This window comes from Furipterus horrens, unplaced genomic scaffold (assembly GCF_987537825.1).
Source record: "Furipterus horrens unplaced genomic scaffold, mFurHor1.1.pri manual_scaffold_21, whole genome shotgun sequence".
Classification (NCBI taxonomy): domain Eukaryota; kingdom Metazoa; phylum Chordata; class Mammalia; order Chiroptera; family Furipteridae; genus Furipterus; species Furipterus horrens.
In genome coordinates this window covers 1081004-1101911 of record NW_028327191.1, presented here as the reverse complement: position 1 = coordinate 1101911, position 20908 = coordinate 1081004, and the positions used below count along the sequence as shown (strand labels likewise).

The 20908-nt window shown below is 63.6% G+C and overlaps 1 protein-coding gene across 1 annotated transcript in view; it reads left to right on the top strand.

Annotated features, from left to right (window-relative positions):
- Nucleotides 1-677: 677 nt before the first annotated feature.
- KLC1 (kinesin light chain 1) overlaps nt 678-20908 on the top strand; it is a 31564-nt gene continuing 11333 nt past the window's right edge. Inside the window, exons 1-12 of the mRNA XM_090265549.1 lie at nt 678-764; nt 7114-7375; nt 9039-9269; nt 11286-11364; nt 11717-11942; nt 13100-13187; nt 13694-13795; nt 15153-15326; nt 15511-15610; nt 18531-18580; nt 18661-18728; nt 19802-19910. Of these exons, the coding sequence (XP_090121675.1) occupies nt 7127-7375; nt 9039-9269; nt 11286-11364; nt 11717-11942; nt 13100-13187; nt 13694-13795; nt 15153-15326; nt 15511-15610; nt 18531-18580; nt 18661-18728; nt 19802-19910 (1476 nt within the window). The 5' untranslated portion in view covers nt 678-764; nt 7114-7126. The remainder of the gene's footprint in view (nt 765-7113; nt 7376-9038; nt 9270-11285; nt 11365-11716; nt 11943-13099; nt 13188-13693; nt 13796-15152; nt 15327-15510; nt 15611-18530; nt 18581-18660; nt 18729-19801; nt 19911-20908) is intronic.

Sequence of the window (20908 nt, the reverse complement as noted above, 5' to 3'; positions counted from 1 at the left end):
CTCGGGGCGTGGGCAGGCAGCCGGGCCGGGGGTCCCCAAGCGGGGGCAGACAAAGAAAGCCGCGCCCTGCGCACTGCATCTGCGCGCGCCTCCCCGAACGGCTGCTGAGTCAGCCCGCGGAGCCGGCGGGGCCGCAGGACGAGGCCCGGGGCTCCCCGACCTGGAGGCACCGCCCACTCCCGGAGTGGGGGTCGTGGCACTGCGGCCAAGGCGGTGCGGGGCCGACGGCTGCCGCGAGGGTCAGCGCGCGGTGGCCCCGCGGCTCGGGCCAGGCCCGCCAGACTGCGGAGACGCGAGCAGGGCCCCGGGTTCGCCTGTTCCCTGAGGCCCCTTCCTTCGCAGGCGGTTCCGGGAGGGCTCAGGGGCACACCCCGCTCCCGAACACCGGGCCCCCCGCGCGCGGCGGACCCTGCTCCCGGCCAGAGCGCCCGTGGCCGCGCTCCCTCCCGCCCCGGCGGTGACGTCACGCGGCGCGCGGCATTGTGGGGCGGGGTCGAGCCGGGGGGAGGGGCGCCGAGACGCCATTTTCGGCGGCGGGGCCGGAGCCGGTGTGTCGCGGGGCGGCGGCTGCGAGGGAGCCGCGGGGACAGCGCGCGCGGACGGCCGAGGATGCTGCGGGGCGGTCGCGCCGGCGCTCCTCGCTCGTGATCGCGGCGCTGCTCCTGAGGCGGCCGAGGCGGCCGGCCCCCAGCGGTCCCGCGCCGCGCACGCGCCCGCGGCCTCCGGAGTGACAGCGCCAGCGCGCGGCCCGCGGGAGCAGCTCGGTGAGTGTGCGCCCCGGCCTCGCCCGCGTCCGTTCCCTTGCCCTTCCGTCCCCGGCCGCCGCCGCGCCCACGTCCGCTTCAGGCTCGTGTTCCTTCGTTCCCGCATCCTCGTCCCGGCCCCGCATCCCCGCTCCCGCATGCCCGGTCTGGCTGCGCATCCCCGGCCTCCCATTGTCGGCCCGGCCCCGCATCCCCAGCTCGGCCCAGCTGCGGGCGGGGGCGGCCGTTCCGGGAACAGCTGCGGCTCTGGGAGCCGCGCCGGGGGAGGCGGCCGCCCCCGGGAACGCGACGCGCGGGGCGGGGGACGCCGGGAGGGGCGGCCGGCCGCTGGGCTTTGTCCGCATCTTCCGTTTCCTTCCGGCCGCCGCCCTCTCCCGCGGCGCCGCCCTGGGCTCGCGCCGGTCGCGCTCCCGGGGGACGCGCGGCGGGGCCGCTGGGGTTCGCCCGCTGCCCGTCCGGGGACCCGCGGGCGTCCGCCTGGGCGCGCCTCGGTCCCCAAACGTGTTACAGCGAAGCGCGGACGAGTGAAGTCCCTGCCCGGGCGCGGGGGCGCAGACGGCTTTGCCGGGGGTTCGCGTTGTCGCCGTCCTCTTGTTCCAGCCGCGCGTTCCTGCTTCGCGCACTGACGGCTGGTGAGCGCCTGTGAAGTGACGTTTTCATTAGAACTGAGAACAGCGGGGACCGTAGGCGCACCATTGAAAGCGCGGCTCTTGGTGCTTCGCAGTCGGTCGTTACAGGGCTCTTCGGCCGCCTCGTTCCTCCCGCGGGGCTTCTTGTGCAGCGTGTCCGAGCCGTCGCAGGGCCTCCTGGATCCTCCTGGTCACAGCAGAGCGCTGGGCGGGCTTTTCCCGGGCACTGGCGGCTCCGAATTGGGAAAGTGGGGTCATCGTTCTGATTCCTGAGTCTCTGCAAGGAAACTAGACGTTCCTCATCCCCGGGGGGCGGGGGGCGGGGGGCGGCGCGGGCATCTCCAGAGCCGGCTTCTGCGTCCTGTCCCGGTCCCGGCCCCGCGGGAACACGCCGCTCCGTCGGCCGGCGGAGCCTGCGGCCCGTGCAGCCGGCGAGGGCCCCGGGCGGGGGCCGCTGGGAACGTCGCACCGCGGCCGCTGCGCAGGGAAGTCCGGGCAGCGACCGTCTGCAGCGAGGAGGGTCGCATCGCGTCTCGTGCTGCAAATAGGAAAGGGAACGCGCGGCTCTCCATACAGGGCTGTAAACTGCCGTGAGCAGTTGTGTCAAAACCAGAAATCCAGAAGTCAGACGTTGACTAAAATGTAGGATTTGTAAAGCCTGGAAACAAGTGCAGTTGATAAGAAACCAGAGCTTTATGTAACAGCGATCAGTAATAACCTCAGTAGAAGTACAGGAAGGTTTTTATTTTTATTGTTGATACTATCACAGACTCACTGCACCCCCCCCCCCAAGGTCCAGGGAAGTTTTAAGTGTCGATTTGGGGCATGAAATAGACGTGACTAACGTACCAGGACTGCGGAAACGTGGATAAACTGCTGAGAACCGCCGGGCGGCAGGCGCTGTGCGGTGGCAGCCGTGGGGGGACTGGAGCCCCCGCCGTCCTCCGGGCGCGCCCCGCCGAGGGGCGGGGGACAGGGGCGAGCAGATGCGGGCGGTGCTGCCTCTGCCCTGAGGGAGGCGACCCCGGGCCTGAGGCCTGAAGAGACCCCCAGTGTGGGAAGGCGGACTGGAGATTCACGGAGTGTGGGGGCGCTTCAGCAGGCGTTCGGGGCGGTGCGGGGGTGCTTTGAACTGAGGTGAGACCAGCTGCGGAGCCGTCACCCCCCGTGGGGACTGAGAGCTGAGTTAGGGCGGCGGCCGGGGGAGCAGAGGGCAGGTGCGTTAGGGGGCCGGGCCGGGAGGGACGGCAGCGTGGGAAGCGAAGGTGGTGCCTGCCTGCCCCCCCTGTGCTCCTGGGGGGCGCGCCCTCCCGTGCCTGCCCCCACCTTCCTCCTCGCCCTCGCCCAGGCCCGTCTCTCCTGGCGGCGGGGGTCCTCGCTGCCCACTGGGCTCGCGGCTCACTCCTTTGTTTCTCACTTAGCCATTGTCTGTGTCCTCCTCTGTCCCTGCCGGCAGGGACAGCACTTAGAGCCTCCCTCTTGAAGGAAAGCCCTAGGAGGTCTCCCTTGGCAACGCACTGGCTGGTGCGGAGGGAGGAGACTGAGTCTGATGGCGGGTGGGCTCCCCCCGAAGCCTTTGGGCGGCCAGCTGTAGTCGTGAGCCGCTGGTCGAGACTGCAGGTCGAGGTTCAAGAGACCTCAGCATCAGCGGAAGCCCACTGCACGTCCGTGAGGCCCGAGTGGCCCCGAAGGGCAGGCGCGGGCTGTGGGCGACAGGGGCAGGGGCAGGGTCACACCGCTGAGAGGACAAGGAAGAGGTGGGCCGAAGAGCCTATTGGATCTGGCTGCCAGCAGGCTGTTCGTGACCCGAGTTTGTCCTGAACAGGTTCCTTCCTAAGATGTCCTTGTCATTCTGCCCTGTAGCCTAGGGTGCTCTTAGGTGAACGGGAACTGTAATTTATTTTTGGTTCCACTAGTTTTTGGAGGCAGATAAAAGCAGTTTGGATCTGTGCTTCTGAATGTGCTCGGTGTGCTGTCTGTACTTAAAAAATAAAGCAGACGAGTGACTACCAGCAGAACAAACATTTAAAACTGAGTCAAGTACAGGTTATTTCTGGGGTTCTAAAACATCCCAGTCACCCGTTTAATGCTTGGCTTGTCTCCTGGATGCACAGCGTGGAAGTGTCTGTCCCAGCCCCTGGAGGTGACTCGCTCCACTGCTACTAATCAAGCCGGTGACAGCAGCTTGGCACCGCGTGGATTCCACGGGTGCTGTAGCCGCCTGCCTCCTACCGTGGAGGGGGGCTCTGGTCGCAGAGGGCAGGCCACTTACAGCCGAGGGGCAGGGCGGTGCAGCCAGGGTCAGACGCGGGTCGGGCTTCCGGCCGCCTTGCTGCCTAGATGAGCATAGTGTCTGGGCTCGTCTGTAATCTGTTCTTTTTAACGGAAATGTCACCCCGAGCTCCGAAGCTGCCTTGGTGTGATACTTGCATCAGGGCTCCGTTTACTGTGCAGCCTGACTGCGGACTCTGGTTTAGAACAGTCGTCTGTGTCAGCGGCTGCGGGGAGGGCCGGCGTGGCGTGGGCGCTGGTGAGCCCGCAGCTCGGGGGCTGCTGTCCCGGGCTGTGGCCGTGAGCTGCATCTCTCCCGCAGGGCGGGGGCAGCGGAATCCAGGCCCCCCGGGTGCAGGGCTGGTGTCTGGCCTCCTTGCTGGCTGGCTGTCGGGGGGCTCCTCCATCTTCTGGCAGCTCGGGGGCGCCTCCTGCAGCCCAGCTCCCCTCACAGCAGAGTCTCTGGCTGCTAGACCTCGGGTTACAGGGCTCGTGGGACCAGGCTAGGCCCCCTGGGGGCATCTCACGGCCTTAAAGGTCAGCTGATCTGGCCCTTGGTGGCACCTGCAGAGCCCCTGGACTGCCGAGGGTCGCGGTTGGCTGAATAACTGGGAGAAGGTGTGGGTTCACCAGGGGCCGGGAATCGCAGAGGGGGCTCTTCCGCTGCCCGTCACGCCCCGGTGTGCCGCGTTCTCAGAGCAGAAGCCCTCGTACCTGTCTGTCAGTCCGCGTCGTACCTGCAGCCTGCAGTGTGGGAACGCCTGCTTTAAGACCATGGAGACATCATTTGCATACAGTGAACTACTAAGATTTTAAATACACTGTTCATTCATTTGAAATTTTTTTATTGATTGATTTTTAGAGAGAGAGGAATGGTTAGAGGAACATAGATTTGTTTTCCACTTACTGATGCGTCATTGGTTGGTCCTTGTCTGTGCCCCGACTGGGGATCCAACCCGCAGCCTCGGCTGAGCTGCCCGCAGGGCTGTTCGTTCCGTTCTGATGAGTGTGCATCGAACGGGGCCCAGACGGTTCCCTCCTGCCCCTGCCGGGCGCTGCTCATCTCCCTCAGTCAGTGCTGCTCTGGCGTCTGTACCCGCAGGTCCGTTCTCTTGGCCTAGACCCGCACGCGAACGAGGTTGTGAACGCACCCAGCCCCGTTCCCTCCACAGGCGTCGCATGTGTCGCGGTGTTTGTCCCTGTTCTTTCCCGAGCAGGGCCCGGGTCACGGGTCTGCCCAGTCCTGCCATTCTCTGCGGAGGCGCTTCTGGGTGGGGCGCTCAGTCGTGTCCAGGCGGGGCGGGGGCGGGTCCCTAGGTGACCGCTTCCCCCCCTGTGCCCGTGGGACCTTCATGTACCTGCTTTTGTGACGTGTCTGTCCGAAGCGTGTTGCCCACTTAAAAACGGGCTCTTTGTCGTCTTATCGTGGAGGCAGGGCGGTTCACGTGTGTGGGTGCTGGTCTCTTGCCGGAGGCATAGGTTGCAAATGGTTTTTCCCAGTCTGTGGCTTAACTATTTTTTGACTGTGCCTTTCACATTTTTTTAAAGGAAATTATGGAGTTTATTCATTTACTCAGAGCTTGTCCTATCTTTTCTTTTTTGCTTTCTGTTTTTTATTTTGTTAAATTGATAAGATTCCACAGGTTTCGGGTGCCCAGGGCTGCGGTGTGTGTCTGCGTCTTGCCCGTGTGCCGAGTCTCCTGTTGCCTTACCCTTGACCCCTGCCCCCTCTTCCTCCTCCTCACCCAGTAGGTTTAAGTCTGAGGAAGTTCAGTTTACTGTTGTTTTTCTTTTACGGTTTCTGTTTTCTACTGTCCTTTCTGTTCATGTTTTTAAATACTTAAAAATGGACACTCTTGGGAAAACTCATGATACGGAAAGATGCACGCATGTTCCTGAGGGTCGTCCCCCCTCCCTTTCCTGCAGTGAGAGCTGAGATTAGAGATGGGGTCAGGGACGCGCCGCCGAGGCCCGCTGAGCACACAAGCGCAGGCTCTCGGCCGCAGCAGCCGCGTGGGCTCTGGGTCTGCGCCTTCTGCATCAGGCACCGTCGCCACACCCACGTGTCACCGCGCTGTGTGTGTTCTCTTAGTCACACGGTCCGGGAGCCGTGTCCTTCCTGCTGGCTCAGCCAAGGACTTGTAACAGAGACAGGGCCCTCTCCTGGGCTGTGCTGGTTCCTCCCTGTTTCAGGAAGAAGCCAGTTTCACCAGCGCCCTTCCCTGTGGTGTCTGCCGCTTAGAATCCGCATCTGAAAGCTGGGCCTGTGGTCTCAGAGTTGCCTCTGTGCCCAGCCCAGGCCTGGCCAGGAGCCCTGCCCGGCCCCGGGGGACCCAGTCTCACCTCTGACAGGCGCGGGGACTCCTGGGATGGGGCAGGCGTCAAAGCCGCTTATTGTAGAGGGAGAGGATCTGCGGGCCCAGGGGTGGGGGTCTCTGGGGTCTCTTGTGGAGGGAGCACTGATCCCATTCGGGGGGCTGCGGCCCCGACCTCCAAAGGCCCCGCCTCCACGCGCTGCTGGCATCTTTGGCACAGGTTTGCTCAGACCTGCACTGAGCCCCGTGGGCCCCCATCAGCTGTTTGCTGCAGGCTCCTTAGGGACAGTCCTCTCTCCAGGGCAGCACCCTGCACCCAGGGCTGGGCAGGGCCCTTGCAGGGACCCCCCGGTGCCCTGCCCTCCGCCCTCTGCCTCCCTTTGCTGTGTCGGGAAGGAGAACCAGCCTCTTCCCTAGGCTACCCTGGGCGGGGGCGGGCGTGGGGGGCCACGCTGTGCAGGCGGCTTCCAGGTGCACAGCCTGACCCCGGCCCTGCTCGCTCACTGCTGACGGAGCGCAGTGGGAGCTGCGCCCCGCGTGTCGTGTGCTCCCCACCCCACCCCCATCTCCTTGCTTGGGTCCCTGCTCTCGCTGGCCCTCGAGCCCTTGCTCTCCCCCTCATTCCAGCTTGGGGCGCCTGCCCATGTGCCCCCCCGCCCCCCACAGCTCAGATGCCCTGGTCCGCCTCCTGTGCCCCTGGCTGTCCCCGTGTCCCTGTGCAGCTGCTCCTGGGGCCAGGTCGCAGGGCGTTGCTGGACACGGGCACCAGGCCTGTTCTGTCCCCTGCACGGCCTCCAGGAAAGGCGACGTCTGCAGACAGTCAGGGGCAGCTCTGTTCACGGAGGCCGTGTGATTTGGAAATGCCATTTGGGTGTCCTGTTGCTTTTAATCTTTGGCATTAATTTCAGTTATTGTCATTCTTTCCATAAAACAGTTCAGAGCTAAGCCAGAAAAGTAATTAAGTCGGTCTGTGAAGGAAAAGCAAACAGCACAGGCTGTCGGGGGCCTAGGCAGGAAGGCACGCGCACGGGGTGCTACTGCCCTGCACCCCTCACCGACGGGCCCGCCTGGGCACCTGACGGCAGACGGGACGGGTGGGCCTGGCACTGAGCTTCCCACTCTGTCCCCGTGCAGGGTGCGCGACAGCATGTCCACCATGGTGCACGCGAAGGAGGACAGACTGGAGAGGCTCACGCAGGATGAGATCATTTCCAAGACGAAGCAGGTAATCCAGGGCCTGGAGGCTCTGAAGAACGAGCACAACTCCATCCTGCAAAGCCTGCTGGAGACGCTGAAGTGCCTGAAGAGGGACGAGGAGAGCAGCCTGGTGGAGGAGAAGTCGGGCATGATCCGCAAGTCGCTGGAGATGCTGGAGCTGGGCCTGAGCGAGGCGCAGGTAGGAGCCGGCCTCCGGTGTGGCGGCCCCGGCGGCCCGGACGGCGCGCGCTGCGGGTGACCTGCCGCGCCACTGAGCCGAGTCACGGAGGGGGCAGGAGGTGCGCTCTCGTGTGGCCTCAGTGACGGGGCTCGGCCTGTCTCAGTGTTCAGGAACAGAAGCAGCGTGTGTGTCCTCGGGCCTGGGCTTGGTTGCACGAATCAGAAGACAAGAGCGGCGGCCGTGTGGTGGGCGTCCTAGTCGGGCTGGCGGCACGGCCCCAGGCCCGCAGGCAGGCGTCTCCTGGGCTGAGACAGTGCCGCAGCCGCAGCCGCAGGGACCACTGCAGGGCAGGAAGGGCCTGCGGCCTCCTCCCTTCACTCCCGCGCCCTGTGCGCCCTTCTGCCTGCGCTGTGCAGGCCAGAATGTGGTCCCGCAGGCCCCCCACGCCCCGCCATGCCATCCTGCTCGCTTAGGGCCCCAGGGCCTGAGCCCGTGGCAGAAAGGAGAGCGGGCGTTGGTGACAGCCAGAGCTTGGCCGCGCCCAGGAGCGGACTGCAGTGCAGACGCCCCGGCCTCGCAGCAGAAACGTAGCCCATCTGGGTGCCCCTACGCCCCGTGCCTTTGGGCTCTGCCAACATATTTTAGGTAAAATTAGGTCCACCAAAAATTGGCTTTTATTAAATACACCAAAAGTTGGCTTTTCCTTCTTTAGTTCTCTTTCCGTCAGTGAGGGACTGGAGCAGCGGCGGGGCTGCTGGGCTCCCAGCTCCTGTGAAGAGAGGCGGCCAGTCCCCCCCAGAGTGTCCGCACCCACATGGGCAGCTCGTCCTCGCCCTGTTCCGGACGCCGGGACGTGCCTCCGCTTGTGCAGCTGCTGTGACTCTGTTTTTGGGAAGTCACGTGGATATGAACTTCCTTTTTAGTTTGGCAGATGTTAGAGGAATTAAAAGAAGAATAAAAAAATCCCTGGCTGCTGTGGCTCAGTGGATTGAGCATCGGCCTGCGAGCCAAGTGTCGCTGGTTCAATTCCCAGTCAGGGCACATGACTAGGTTGCACGTCAGGTCCCCAGAAAAAAAAAAAAAAAAGAATAAAAAGCCCCACCCTCTGGAGGTCCAGGTCTTACCGGGGAAGGGCAAGGAGGAGGCAGGGCCGGTGTGAGGCCTGGAGAGGACGGCCCCAGCTCTGCCGGTGGTTCTGCTCCCAGGAACGGGCCGCAGGGAGGGTCCTGGGGCAGCCGCCACGGTGGGCACGCCGCCCTGCGCTGCCGGGCGTGGCAGAGCCCTCTGGCCCTTGATGGGGCGGCGCAGGTCCCTTCCCTGTGCTTGGAACACCGCCGAGGTCCTGCCTGCCCCTCCCCAGCGCCACCCCAGCCCCTCATCGGGAAGCCTGCGTGGTGCGCGTTTGCGCGCGCGTGGGGCGGGGTCTGCGAGGAGTTGGGTCGGCAGGAAGTAGAAAATGCAGCTTAGTCAGAATGGCCGCTGTGGGGCCGTTGCCAGTCCGTCGGAGATGCTCTCGGACAGACAGTGTCTGTTCGTGCAGCGGGTCTGAGCAGGTCGTGTTCCTGACCCCGCCCCGCGTGGGGCCTGGGACCGAGGGTGGGCGAGGGAGTCCGGCACGACGCGCTCCCGCGTGCGGGCCTGCGTGCGGGGCGGCGCCGCAGCGCTGTGCGTCTGCCCGCAGGTCATGATGGCCCTGTCCAACCACCTGAACGCCGTGGAGTCGGAGAAGCAGAAGCTGCGCGCGCAGGTGCGCCGCCTGTGCCAGGAGAACCAGTGGCTGCGCGACGAGCTGGCCAGCACGCAGCAGAAGCTGCAGCGCAGCGAGCAGGCCGTGGCGCAGCTGGAGGAGGAGAAGAAGCACCTGGAGTTCCTGAACCAGCTGAAGAAGTACGACGACGACATCTCCCCGTCTGTGAGTGCCTCTCGGCGGGCGCGTGGCGGACGGTCCCCTGCGGGGCCGCGGGGTCTCTCCCTTCCCGTGTCGCCTGAGCGAGACCCCGGTGGCGGTCCTGGGCCCACGTCCCTGGGCGAGTCGCAGACGTCTCTCGCTGTGTGCTTCTCGCGCGTGTTTTCTAGACCCACGGTCAGAAACGGAGAAGTGCTTGGTGTAGGAGGCCACTGTAGAGCGGCTCCGCGGCCGTCCTCGGGGTCTCCCGCTGCTGGCGGCCTGCGGTCCTGACCCGGGGTGGCCTGGCGTCTGCCCGTCACGCCGCTGCCTCCCGTCCCCTGGGGCTCGGGGTCAGCGCTGACTCTGGAGCAAATGGTGCTGTGGGTCTCCACTCCCCCCAGGAAACCCTTCCTGCCCCGGGACAGCCTGGTTCCCCGCTACCTGCCCCCCCACCCCCCTCCTGCCAGCTCACCTGTGGTGCTTGGCGTGTTAGGGTTCCCGCGGGCCTCGGCTTTCCCTTTTCCCGGTTGGCTGTCTTCGGATGTTTATCCCAGTCTTGGTTATTTTTCTTCCACTATGTATTTCTGTTTCAGTTAACTTTAAAGAAAAAAGCCTTTCCAATTTTAGAGTCACAAAAACTTGAAAAGATAGTAAAGAGGATTCCCGTAGACGCTACCCAGTTTCCCCTGCTCTTCCGTGCCCCTGTAGAACATGTCCCAGCGAACGTAGCCGCCGGGCTGCGTCCCTGAGAGAGACAGCCCTCTCCTGTGGGCTCTGGAGGTGGGAGGCCCGTCCACAGCAGCGCTGCTGTGACACGAGGGAGCGCGCCCGGCTGCGGGGCCTGTTCTTCAGCGCACGGCAGCTTTTGTTTGGGTCTCACCTGTCCTTCCACTGGGACTCCGTCTGCTCGCGGAGCTGGTCCTGGAGCCCACGTCCCCGTGTGAGCCACCGGTTAACAGCACCTGCACGGTGCTGGGCGTGGCCACTCCCTGGTGGGGACCCCGTGAGCCCTGCGCTTTCATCTGCCTGCACCTCATTGCAGGCGTGCCCACCCCGCTCTGGGCCTCCGTCAGCTGGGCAGCCATTACAGCATCGCCCTGGCTCTTCCCACCGGGCCAAGGCTGGGGCGACGTCAGGGCGCCAGCGTGGCCGCTTTCTGGTGAGGACTCCGTGCTGGCTGGCTGACGGCCACCTTCTTGCAGTGTCCTCCCGTCGGGGTGTTTCTTCTAATTAGGGCGCTGGCCCAGTCTCCTCCAAAGACCCCATCTGTAAACAGCATCACGCGGGGGTGGGGATTCAGCCTAGGGTTTGGGGGGCACAGCCCACAGCACCCTGTTTTGTGAGGCTTACGGTGACTCCCTTGCACCTCTAGGTCAGGAGCAACTAAGTGTTTTGATGTAGAAGAGGCACCGCTGCCGGGTGCCGTGGGAATGAGGGAAGGAGGGCTAGTGCCGGTGCCCCTGGGGTCCCAGCGCACTGAGCAGGGGACGCTGGGTTCCGGGACGCGGGCCCGGAACCTTTTCTTCTGAACCAGTGTCGGGCTTGGAGGAGAGATGCGGCGAGGACTCTGCCTCCCCTTCCAGGGCCTGAGCGAGGGGTTGCTCTTCTGCGCCTGGGCACTTCCCGGCCCGGGACGGTCTCCCTCGGGCCCGGCGCTACCCCGCTGCCGCTGCTGCCGGCTGGTTGTTCTGACATCGCCCTCGGAGCCCCTCCTCCGCTCCTTCCCTGATTCAGCTCGAGGCCGGACACCGCGTGGCTGCCGCGCCCCCCGCCCTCCTGCGTCTGGAACAGGTCCTTTCCATGGAAGGAAGGCACCTGTCTTTGGGGACATGGAGACCTTGGAGGAGCATTTGCCAGTCCTTGCTAGGTCTGAGTTTCCTTAGGAGTCTTAAGGGGTGAGGCAAGTGTGCCTCCCAGGTGACCCTGCTGGGGGCCGACGGCTGGGCCCCAGGTTTGTCACTGCGACGGAGCCCCCGTCAGAGGCCTGCAGCACAGGGTGATGGCACCTGTGGGACTCCGACGGTTCTGGGTTGTTTCTAGGAAGACAAGGACACGGATTCCACCAAAGAACCTCTGGACGACCTTTTCCCAAATGACGATGACGACCCGGGTCAAGGAAGTAAGTGGCCGCGGCCCGCCGTCCCGGGCAGACTGGAGTGGGTTGCAGACCAGGCGGCGTGTGCTGGGGGACGAGCGCTCTCAGACGGCCTGCTGCCTCCCCAGGGGACTGCAGACACCGCCCAGGCGGGCGGGCAGCTCCGCGTGCCGGGGTCTTCCGAGTGAGGGGCAGGCCCGTTCCCTCACTGCTCTGTGTGCGCGCGTGCACGCGTGGGGGGGGCATCGTGTCACCCCGGACGGGATGGGCGGCGCCAGCCTGCCCAGGGAGTGCCGACGGGGGCAGAGCTGGAGAGGACGTGCCAGTCCTGCCGTCCGGTCGCTTCCGTGTCCTCTGACGGGACCTGTCCCTCCAGTCCAGCAGCAGCACAGCAGCGCCGCGGCCGCCGCCCAGCAGGGGGGCTACGAGATCCCGGCGCGGCTGCGCACGCTGCACAACCTGGTGATCCAGTACGCCTCGCAGGGCCGCTACGAGGTGGCCGTGCCGCTCTGCAAGCAGGCGCTCGAGGACCTGGAGAAGACGTCGGGCCACGACCACCCGGATGTGGCCACCATGCTCAACATCCTGGCGCTGGTGTACAGGCGAGTAGCCCCCCTGCAGCGCCCCTCCCCGGGGGCCGGCTCTTCAGTGCCCTCGGGTGGGCCTGCGCGGCCGCTTCCTGACCCGGTCTCGCCGCTCCTCAGGCCGCCGGGCTCACCTGGGGACGCTGCGCAGGCTCGGGGGCAGGGGTCGGACCCCGTGCGGCCGGACCCTCCTTTCCCCACAGGACTCAGCCCCGGCTTCTCTGTCCGGACAGCCTTCCGCTGTGCCTGCCGGTGCCCCCTGCCCTCCTGGGCCTGTTCGCCTCCTCTCCTTCCCGAGTCCGGGGTCCCACTCGGCCTGTGCGCCCCGACGCTGTGCCTGCCTCTCTGAGGCCGCTGTGCCCCGGGGTGGTTGGAGCTCTGTCCTCTCTGCCCCGAGGATTGAGTCCTGCAGCCGAGCTCCAGGCTTCGGGAATCACTCTGGTCGTTTCCTAACGTGGGGGCCCGTGGCGCACACGTGGGTTTGTTCCGTGGCGCTGGAGCCCCTGGCTGCTCGGGTCTTAGCTGAACGAACCTGAAGTGGAGCAGGCCGGGGGCGGGGCCCGAGGGGGACACAACCGAGGGCAGGGGTGGGGTGCTGTGCAATTCCGGTTGGTGGGGGCCATTACCTGCGCCCTCTCTCTCACTGGTTTGGGTGTTCCAATTCCACAAACAATTTCTGAGACCCAAGGATGTGTGAGACTTTAGGCTGTCCTGTGGGGCCCCGAGGGTGAATCTGTAACCCCTGTTCTCAGGGGCGGGTCAGCTTCTCTCTGCACAGTGGCCGCGGGACAGAGGATGCTGGCCAGAGCCTTAACTTTTCTTTTTTAAGATCTTATTAGTTTCGGAGAGAGGGGAAGGGAGGGAGAAAAAGAGGGAGGGAAACATCAGTTGGTTGCTTCTTGCACACCCCCAGCCGGGGACCCGGCCCGCAGCCCAGGCCTGAGCCCTGGCTGGGAGGCGCACCGGCGACCCTCTGGTGCACAGGCCGGCGCTCAGTCCCCTGAGCCACACCAGCCTGAGTGAGCCTTAATTTTTCTGAGCCTCCGTTTCTTTCCTCAAATCACAAATGGAGGTGGTGATAGTACCTGCTCAGAGGGCCAAGGGAAGGCCTGGAGGGGGTGTGACACCTGGTGTTGCCTGGCAGACATAAAGTGTTCAAATGTGTTTCATTTCAGAGACCAGAATAAATACAAAGACGCAGCAAATCTACTGAACGACGCCTTGGCCATCCGTGAAAAAACTCTGGGCAAAGACCATCCTGCGGTGTGTACATCTGACTCTTCCGTTCATTTAATATATTTTATTTTCCCTAATTTTTTTTACTGTTAAACTCATTATTTTATTAAACTCAACAGGGAAGGCTTAAGAGCTGCCTGTCCACTAGATGGCGCAGGTAGGGCCCCTGCTGGCGCGGGGCAGGGGCAGGAGCAGCCGGGGGCGCGCAGCCGGCCCCCCTCGGGGAGGCCTGCAGCTCCAGCCCCCGCCAAATCACATGCACGGCTGCAGATTCTCTGCTGAGGAATTCATGCTGCCTCTTTTATTCAAATCTGGTCAGATTCGCATACAGATCTGTTTTGTTGGCCTGTAGTTTCCTGTGAAATTTATTAAAAGAATCAAGACCCTGTTGATTGAATTCTTGCACCGCAGTGTTGTGGGACCGGTGTCCCGGTGAAGTGCTCCACGCTCTTGCTTTTGAGGGCTTCGCCGCCCCGACCGGTCCGGAGGGCGTCACTCTCCTGCTCACCCCCTTCGCGGCCCCTGTGTTGCAGGTGGCAGCGACTCTGAACAACCTCGCAGTGCTTTACGGCAAGAGAGGGAAGTACAAGGAGGCCGAGCCGCTCTGCAAAAGGGCCCTGGAGATCAGAGAGAAGGTGCGTCGGGTGCGCTTGGGGGCGGGGCCTCGGCGCTGGGGGCCACGTCAGTTTTGTGTTTTGGGAAGTGGCCACTGCGCCATGTCGTCCCTGACCACTTACTGGACGTAACTCGTTCCATTAGGTAGACGGCCCAAAGGCACATCAGGTTGGCATGCGATCAGGTGGGCGCGATGCGTCTGTGCACGCGCCGGGCAGATGCCGTTGTCATTCCAGGCCTAACAGTGAGCTTGGCTGGGGCTGCGACCAGTGTCATGGCTGTTCCCTGCCTGCTGCCGCGGCCCACATGTGGGGCGTAGAGGCCCGTGCACGTCATTCCGGCGTGGGACCGAGGGCACTGTTCTAACTTGGTTATTGACCATGACACTGAGAGACAGGCCTTCAGTTTGAGCCATATGGTGAGGAACTGGGGGAGGGGAATGAAGGGAGGCCCGCCATCACGTCCTGCAGGCAAGACCCTCTCAGGCTGCCGTCCGCATGTGCAGCAGTCAAGGGTTCCGCTGGGCGGGGCCGGATGAGATCCGGGGGGTTAGGGTTAGAACGAAGCGTCACACACTCCGTACGGGGGCTGACCTGGTCCAGGCACACGGGTTTGCTCTTTCGTTCCCTCAGGAAATGTTTGTGGAGGACCCGGGGTCCTGCTTGGCTGGAGTTGGTGACTTAAACTCAGAGATGCGGCCCCTTCCTGGAACTCGGGGTCCTGGACAGAGCTGGTCACGCAGGGCGCACTGGCCCCGGGGGTGGGGTGGTGGCCCCTCTGGTCTGGGTTTGGGGGCGTTGGGGGCGGGCTGGGCTGCGGGCTCCCCTGAGTTGGAGAGCGGGAGTCCCTCTCAGGGGCCTGAAGGGCAAGCAGTCCCCGGGCTGGGGGTGGGGCAGTGAGGTCAAAGGGCCCTGCAGGGCGGGTTTGAAACGTGGGGGCGGGGCAGGGAGGCTGCAGAGGGCCTCTGTCTGGTCGGCCCAGGGTGACGGGGGGCTTCCTCTGAAGGCCTGTACGTGTGGGAACAGACAGACAGGGCCGGTTGGGTTCGGGCTCTCGGGGAGCAGGGCAGGCGCATCACCACGCCCTTCTAAGCGCCAGCTTCCTCCTCGTCAGAAGGTGCACACTGACGCTCCCGACCACGTAGGGGGGCTGTCAGAAGTCAAGGGGTTCGGGTTGTGAAGGGGACCCGCGTCCCCGCTCCCTGGAGAGGCAAAGCGCCGTACTTGGCGGCTGAGTCCCTGTCCTGAGGACGGACGGGGCACGGGAACCACGTGAGGACCGTGGGCCTGGACGTCAGGCACCGTCCTGCCTGTGCTGAAAAGGACCCTGGACGTGGGCGAGATGGGTCGGTGCCCTGACGCCACTTCCTGTCCTCAGGTTTTGGGGAAAGACCACCCCGACGTGGCCAAGCAGCTGAACAACCTGGCGCTGCTGTGCCAGAACCAGGGCAAGTACGAGGAGGTGGAGCACTACTACCGGCGGGCCCTCGACATCTACCAGACCAGGCTGGGCCCGGACGACCCCAACGTGGCCAAGACCAAGAACAACCTGGTGCGCGGCGGGCGCGCGCCCTTCAGTGTTTGCCGATGTTATTGGGGTGTCCGAATGCGTCCCCCGCTGCCCCCTCAGCATTGCCCTCTCCCGAGATCCGCGCTGTCTCACAGTGTAACCCTTGGGGAGGGGGGCTCGCTTCCTGTGCGCGGGAAGCGTGCCAAGTCCTCCGTTTTGTTTCAAGGCCTCCTGCTATCTGAAGCAGGGGAAGTTCAAGCAAGCAGAGACGCTGTACAAGGAGATTCTCACCCGGGCACACGAGAGGGAGTTCGGGTCCGTCGACGGTAAGAACTAGCCTCCTGTCCGAGCAGACGCTGCCGTGGGGTGCCGTGCAGCGGTGGTTCCCGCCGACGCCGGCTCTGCCCACGTCGTCATGGTGATTTCAAGACACCGTTGCTCAGATTCTTAGACGCGAGTTTCCGTGTAGTGCTTAGAGGCCTGGACGCGGCACAGCGAGCTCGCGTTGGCTCATCCGTGCACCCTCTGGTGACGGTGACAGCCGCGCACTGGCCCCACGTCTCAGCGCCGCGGGCTGTGCACCCGTGCCGAGGCTGATGGCTGCCTGCCTCCCAGCCTTCCACGCTGCCCTCCCCAGAGTCCATGCTTGTTTCAGACACAATCTGGAGTCCTGAGTGTTTTCTAGAATGTTTTGCAACCCAGTGGTTCTCCAGGTGCTGGCAAGGACCTGTCAGAAATGCACATTCTCCACCCACCCTAGGCCTGGGTTCTTGGAGTGTCTTGAAGAGCCATGGCCTGCGTGGCTGGTGAGGCTCAGCGGATCAATTCCCAGTTGGGGCGCAGGCCTGGGCCGTGGGGCCAGGTCCCCCGCTGGGGGCGAGCGAGAGGCAATAACACATGCATATTTTTCTCCCTCTTTCTCCTTCCCTTTCCCTCTCTCTATAAATAAATAAAAAAAAAAAAATTAAAAAAAAGGAGCCACAGCCTGTCTCCTTCCTCCTCCCTGAAGTGTTATAGGGACTCTGCACCCAGTTTCGGGGGAGATGTTTTATAGGAGTCGCTTGCTCAGCCAGACACCACTGTGCGTTGCAGGCACTTACCGCTTCCTCCAGTAGGGGGTACGTAGAGGTTCAGGAAGGGGCAGAGTTTTCTAGTGTGCAGGAAACTTTAGTATTCGGGAGAGAGGTTTGGGGTCTTGAGATTTCTCTTTTATAGAAGGAGTTTCTGGAAACCACTTGGGAAAAGTGTTACCAGTCTTTCCCTCTGTTACTGAGTAAGCAGGACACTCACCCAGTCAGAGCATGAGTGGCCTCGGGTTCCCCCGAGACGGCTCGTCTGTGCAGGTGTGGGCGGGGCGAAGGGCTCCCGCCCCCTGAAGTGTGCTTCCGCCCTCGTTGGACGCAGGGGCTGGGTTTGTGGGGCGCCAGGCCGCCTCCTAAGGCTTCTCATCATGGGCTCTTGCTGCGGGAGCCCTGGCTTCTTTATGCCGAAAGTGCCCCGTCAGTGGGGCTCTAGGTAACAGCAGTTCTACACCTGGGTCTCTCCACACAAACGCGGAAGGAGGGCAGAGGCGCCGGTCCTGCCGGCGGGCCCTGCGTGCCTCTCTGCTCCGCACATGGCCTGCGGTGTCGCTCGCAGCATCTGCACGGGCCTCGTGGCTGGTCGTGTCAGCGGTGAGGCCGCGAGTGAGTGGCCACGGAGCCTGCGGTTCTGATGGGACCGTCGGGACTGAGCCCTCTTACGTTCATTGTAACACGTTGCGCACCGGGGAATTTAAATGCCTTTTAGAAATGACGAGAATCCTAGCCACCTGTACGCAATGTGTTTAATGTGCCTACGTTTCAAAAAATGTAATTGCACCCTGGCTGGTGTGGCTCAGTGGGTTGTGTGCCAGCCTGTGAACAAAAGTGTTCCCAGTCAGGGCACAGGCCTGGGCTGCAGGCCCGGTCCCCGGTTGGGGGCGTGTGAGAGGCAGCCACACACTGGTGTTGCCCTCCCTCTCTCTCTCCTCTCCTTCCCCTCTCTCTAAAAGTAAATAAATAAAATCCTTTAAGAAATAAGAAATAAAAATTTAATTGCAAGGAAAGGGTCTCCTCAGTGCTGCCAGTGTCGAGAGGAGGCGGCCCCACAACCCTGCTCCTGACACCAGAACCGAAGCTAAACGGAACTCCCAGTGTGTCGCTGGCTTTGCTCTCGCCCCGTGAGGGACAGCACAGTAGTCAGGAGAGTTAGCCGCACCCCGCGCGTCAGTTACAGGCAAAACGGGTGAGCTTGTTCATTTTCCCAGCGGTCTGTGGGGTGGTCAGGCTGACCCACCTGAGGAGTTCGGGCGCCCATGCCGAGTGACTTACAGGGTGTGATGGCTGGGTGGGCGCGTGGTTCCCCCCCCCCTGGACCCCAAACAGGTGCTCGGGCAGGAGCCTCGACAATCCGTGCATAAATGGGAAGGGGCACCCGCCAGTCCTTTCACCGCCTGTGCGCCCTGCTGGGGGTTTCAGTGTGTGATGCTGTGCCCGCTGGGACCTGGGGTCGAGCTGTGCTCTGCAGGGTCACGTGCGGCTTGTCCTGCTCCATGTAGGCCAGGCACTCTTCACGCATGGAGGCCTTTCTGCGAACTTCACTTTCAAAAAGATTTTTATTCATTTTTAGACAGGGGAAGGGAGGGAGAGAAAGAGAGGGGGAGAAACATCCATGTGTGGTTGCCTCTCACACGCTCCCCCACCAGGGACTTGGACCGCAACCCAGGCCTGAGCCCTGACTGGGAATCGAGCCGGCGACCCTTGGGTTCACAGGCCAGCGCCCAGTCCACCCAGCCACAGCAGCCAGGGCAAGTTAAGGAGACTTTAAAGGAGTGTTGGTTTGTATCTCTTCTACTCTTGCTCCTGACATCTTACTCCCTTTTTATTGGATTTGCTTAGTGTTAGGTGTTCGGGTTTTAAAACGCCCGAGTGTTCCGTGCAGATGCTGACACTAAAGGAGTTCCGTGGTGGGGACCCTGCCGTGTGTCCGCTGTGTTGGCGATGGCCCACCGTGTGGTTCCGCATCTTCTGTGCACTGAGCGCACGAGACGGCCGCCGCCTCGGTGTCCTGTTGGGGGGGGGTCTGTCCTCACAGGCATCCCCACGTGAGCGCCACCCACCCCGGGGTGAGCGGTCAGGCCTGGGAAGGATCATGGGAGATGGCAGGACCCTGGCGGCTGCTGCTGCTCGCCAGCACCTGCTCACGGGACTGTGTCTCCTTCCCCAGACGAGAACAAGCCCATCTGGATGCACGCGGAGGAGAGGGAGGAGTGCAAAGTAAGAGCCGCTGTTCCGAGGTCCTCCCGGGGGCCGGTGCTTCCTGGGCGGAGCTCACTGCCGTGTCTGTTACGGTTTAGGGGAAGCAGAAGGACGGGCCGTCATTCGGGGAGTACGGCGGCTGGTACAAAGCCTGCAAAGTGGACAGGTACGTCTGCCCGGGACGCAGCATGGCGCGGACGGTGCTGGCACTCCAGGGGCGGCGGTAGCCGACCACGAAGTGCGCCAGTCCCCACGTGCTGTGCTGGCGACATCCAGTTTCCCCCAATTCCAATAAGAGCCACTAACGAAAGCCACTGCAGTGTGGGAAAAATACGGGTTCTGCCCACGGACAGCGCTATGGCCAAGGCTCACTGCCAACTGCAGAAGGTGGCTGAACGGGGACCCGGACTGAGGTGGCCACAGAGCAGTCAAGGCAGCAGACCCGCTAAACCCAGCATTTCCCAAACATGTGTCCAGGCGCCTCGGGGAGACCCTCAGTCAGCTGCACCCCCTTCCCTCGCTGCCCTCGCTGCCCTGGGGTCGGCAGAGGGTGGCATGGGCCCCGTGGACAGACTTAAGCTGAGCACCACCTCCCTTGCGAGGCCCGTGGACGCCTGCGTGCTCCCAGCTGGGGCGCCTTTCCTGCTCTGTCCTGTAAGGCCCAGTGTGCCGGTCGTATGTTTCAGGGGGTGCTCTGGCCCCCCGTCTGGCAGCCCCATAGCTCTTAACGAATGCGTTAGGTTCATAGGCTTCGTGTCCTCCGACAGGACAGCTGCATCAGAGCACGAGCCTGTCGTCAGGGGCGTGTCTGCACCAGAACATCGGGCTCGCTGCTCCTCCACCCGTGGGAAGGCTGCCGGTCAGCAGGGTGGGAGCACGCGTGTCCCTGCCGTGCTCTGTGTGGCCTCCCGTCGGTGCCAAGGCTTGGGTTCCCCCTGCTGCCCCCTGCGTCCCCCTGATGCAGATACGGTCTTGCCCCGGGAGGCGGCAGGCTCACCGGCCTTCCTGCTGACAGAGTGGCTGCGGTCCGTGTGGCTGCCGCCGGAACGAGCATGGGGCTCCCGTGGTGCCCGCACGGCCCTGGGGGGCAGCGGATGCTGGGAACAGAGGAGCTTGTTTCCGTTTTACACGGAAGACGGCGCCGTAGAAATCTGGGAGGTTTTTAAGCAAACGTAAGTGCTAGTCCTTCGGCTGCTCTAACGCCCTCCGCGGCTGTGCGTGTCCTGTGCTCTCTCTCAGTCCGACGGTCACCACCACCCTGAAGAACCTCGGGGCGCTCTACAGACGCCAGGGCAAGTTCGAGGCTGCAGAGACGCTGGAGGAAGCTGCCATGAGGTCCCGCAAGCAGGTCAGTCTGCGCCTCCCGTTCGAGGAGACGCTTGCTGCGCCTGTCCTCCCGCGGGACCCCCGGGACCCTGGTGTAGCTGAAGGAACCCTGTAATACTTGAGTTCGCACCCGTAAGGTTATAGTGTGTGAGGCGGTGGCACCGGCACCAGAAGCACAAGCAGCAAGGGAAGAGCAGCACCAGAGACGTGTGGGCACCTGGGGGCGCCATGAAGGGAGCAGGGGACACCCACCGACGGGCAGAAACGTGAATTCCTGTGTCTGATGCGGGTCTCATGTCCGGAACGGGTGAAGACGGAAGGACCACGTGGGAAACACAGTGTTTCTGGGAAGGTGGCTGACACATGCGCCAGCCTCTTCCGCCCGGGGTGCCGCCTGCAAGCCCAGCGCAGTGACTCATGAACCAAATGGCAGGAACCGGGGCCCTCGCGCGCTGCCGGTGGGGTGGGCAGCCGCGTGGGGACGGCGCGGCCGAGCTGCAGTGCTGGGCGGAGGCCCGAAAGAACTGAACGCGGGCGCTCAAAACACGCCGCTGGTTCTCGTCCTTCGCGGAGGTTCTGCCCGGTCTAGTCGCTGTGACCGTGCGTCAGCTGAGTCTCCTGAGGAAGCGCAGCGTCAGCCTCCTGCGAGCCTCTGGTCACATCGTCGCCAGCTGACCGTCTGTGGCCACATGCTGTGTGTGTGTCTGTGTAGATACCTTACTTAGCAGATGCTGTTGGTTGTTAACCAAGTTCACGGCCGGCCGCCCCGCGGCTCAGGCCTGAAGGACACCTGCCTGACGGGCGTTGGCACCACCTGCGTGTGGCCCAGGAGCCTTCTTGCATCAGGGATGCTGGGTGGCCTTCAGCAGGAGACCTCCGACAAAGGGGCAGGGGTGTGGAGAAGGCTGGCGGGCCACGCGTGGGCGGGGGAGCTAGAGCAGGACCCCGCGCACATGCGATGAGGGGTGGCAGAGTCGCAAATCCACCCGGAGTGACGAGGGCCGGTGGTGCCCCCGGTGG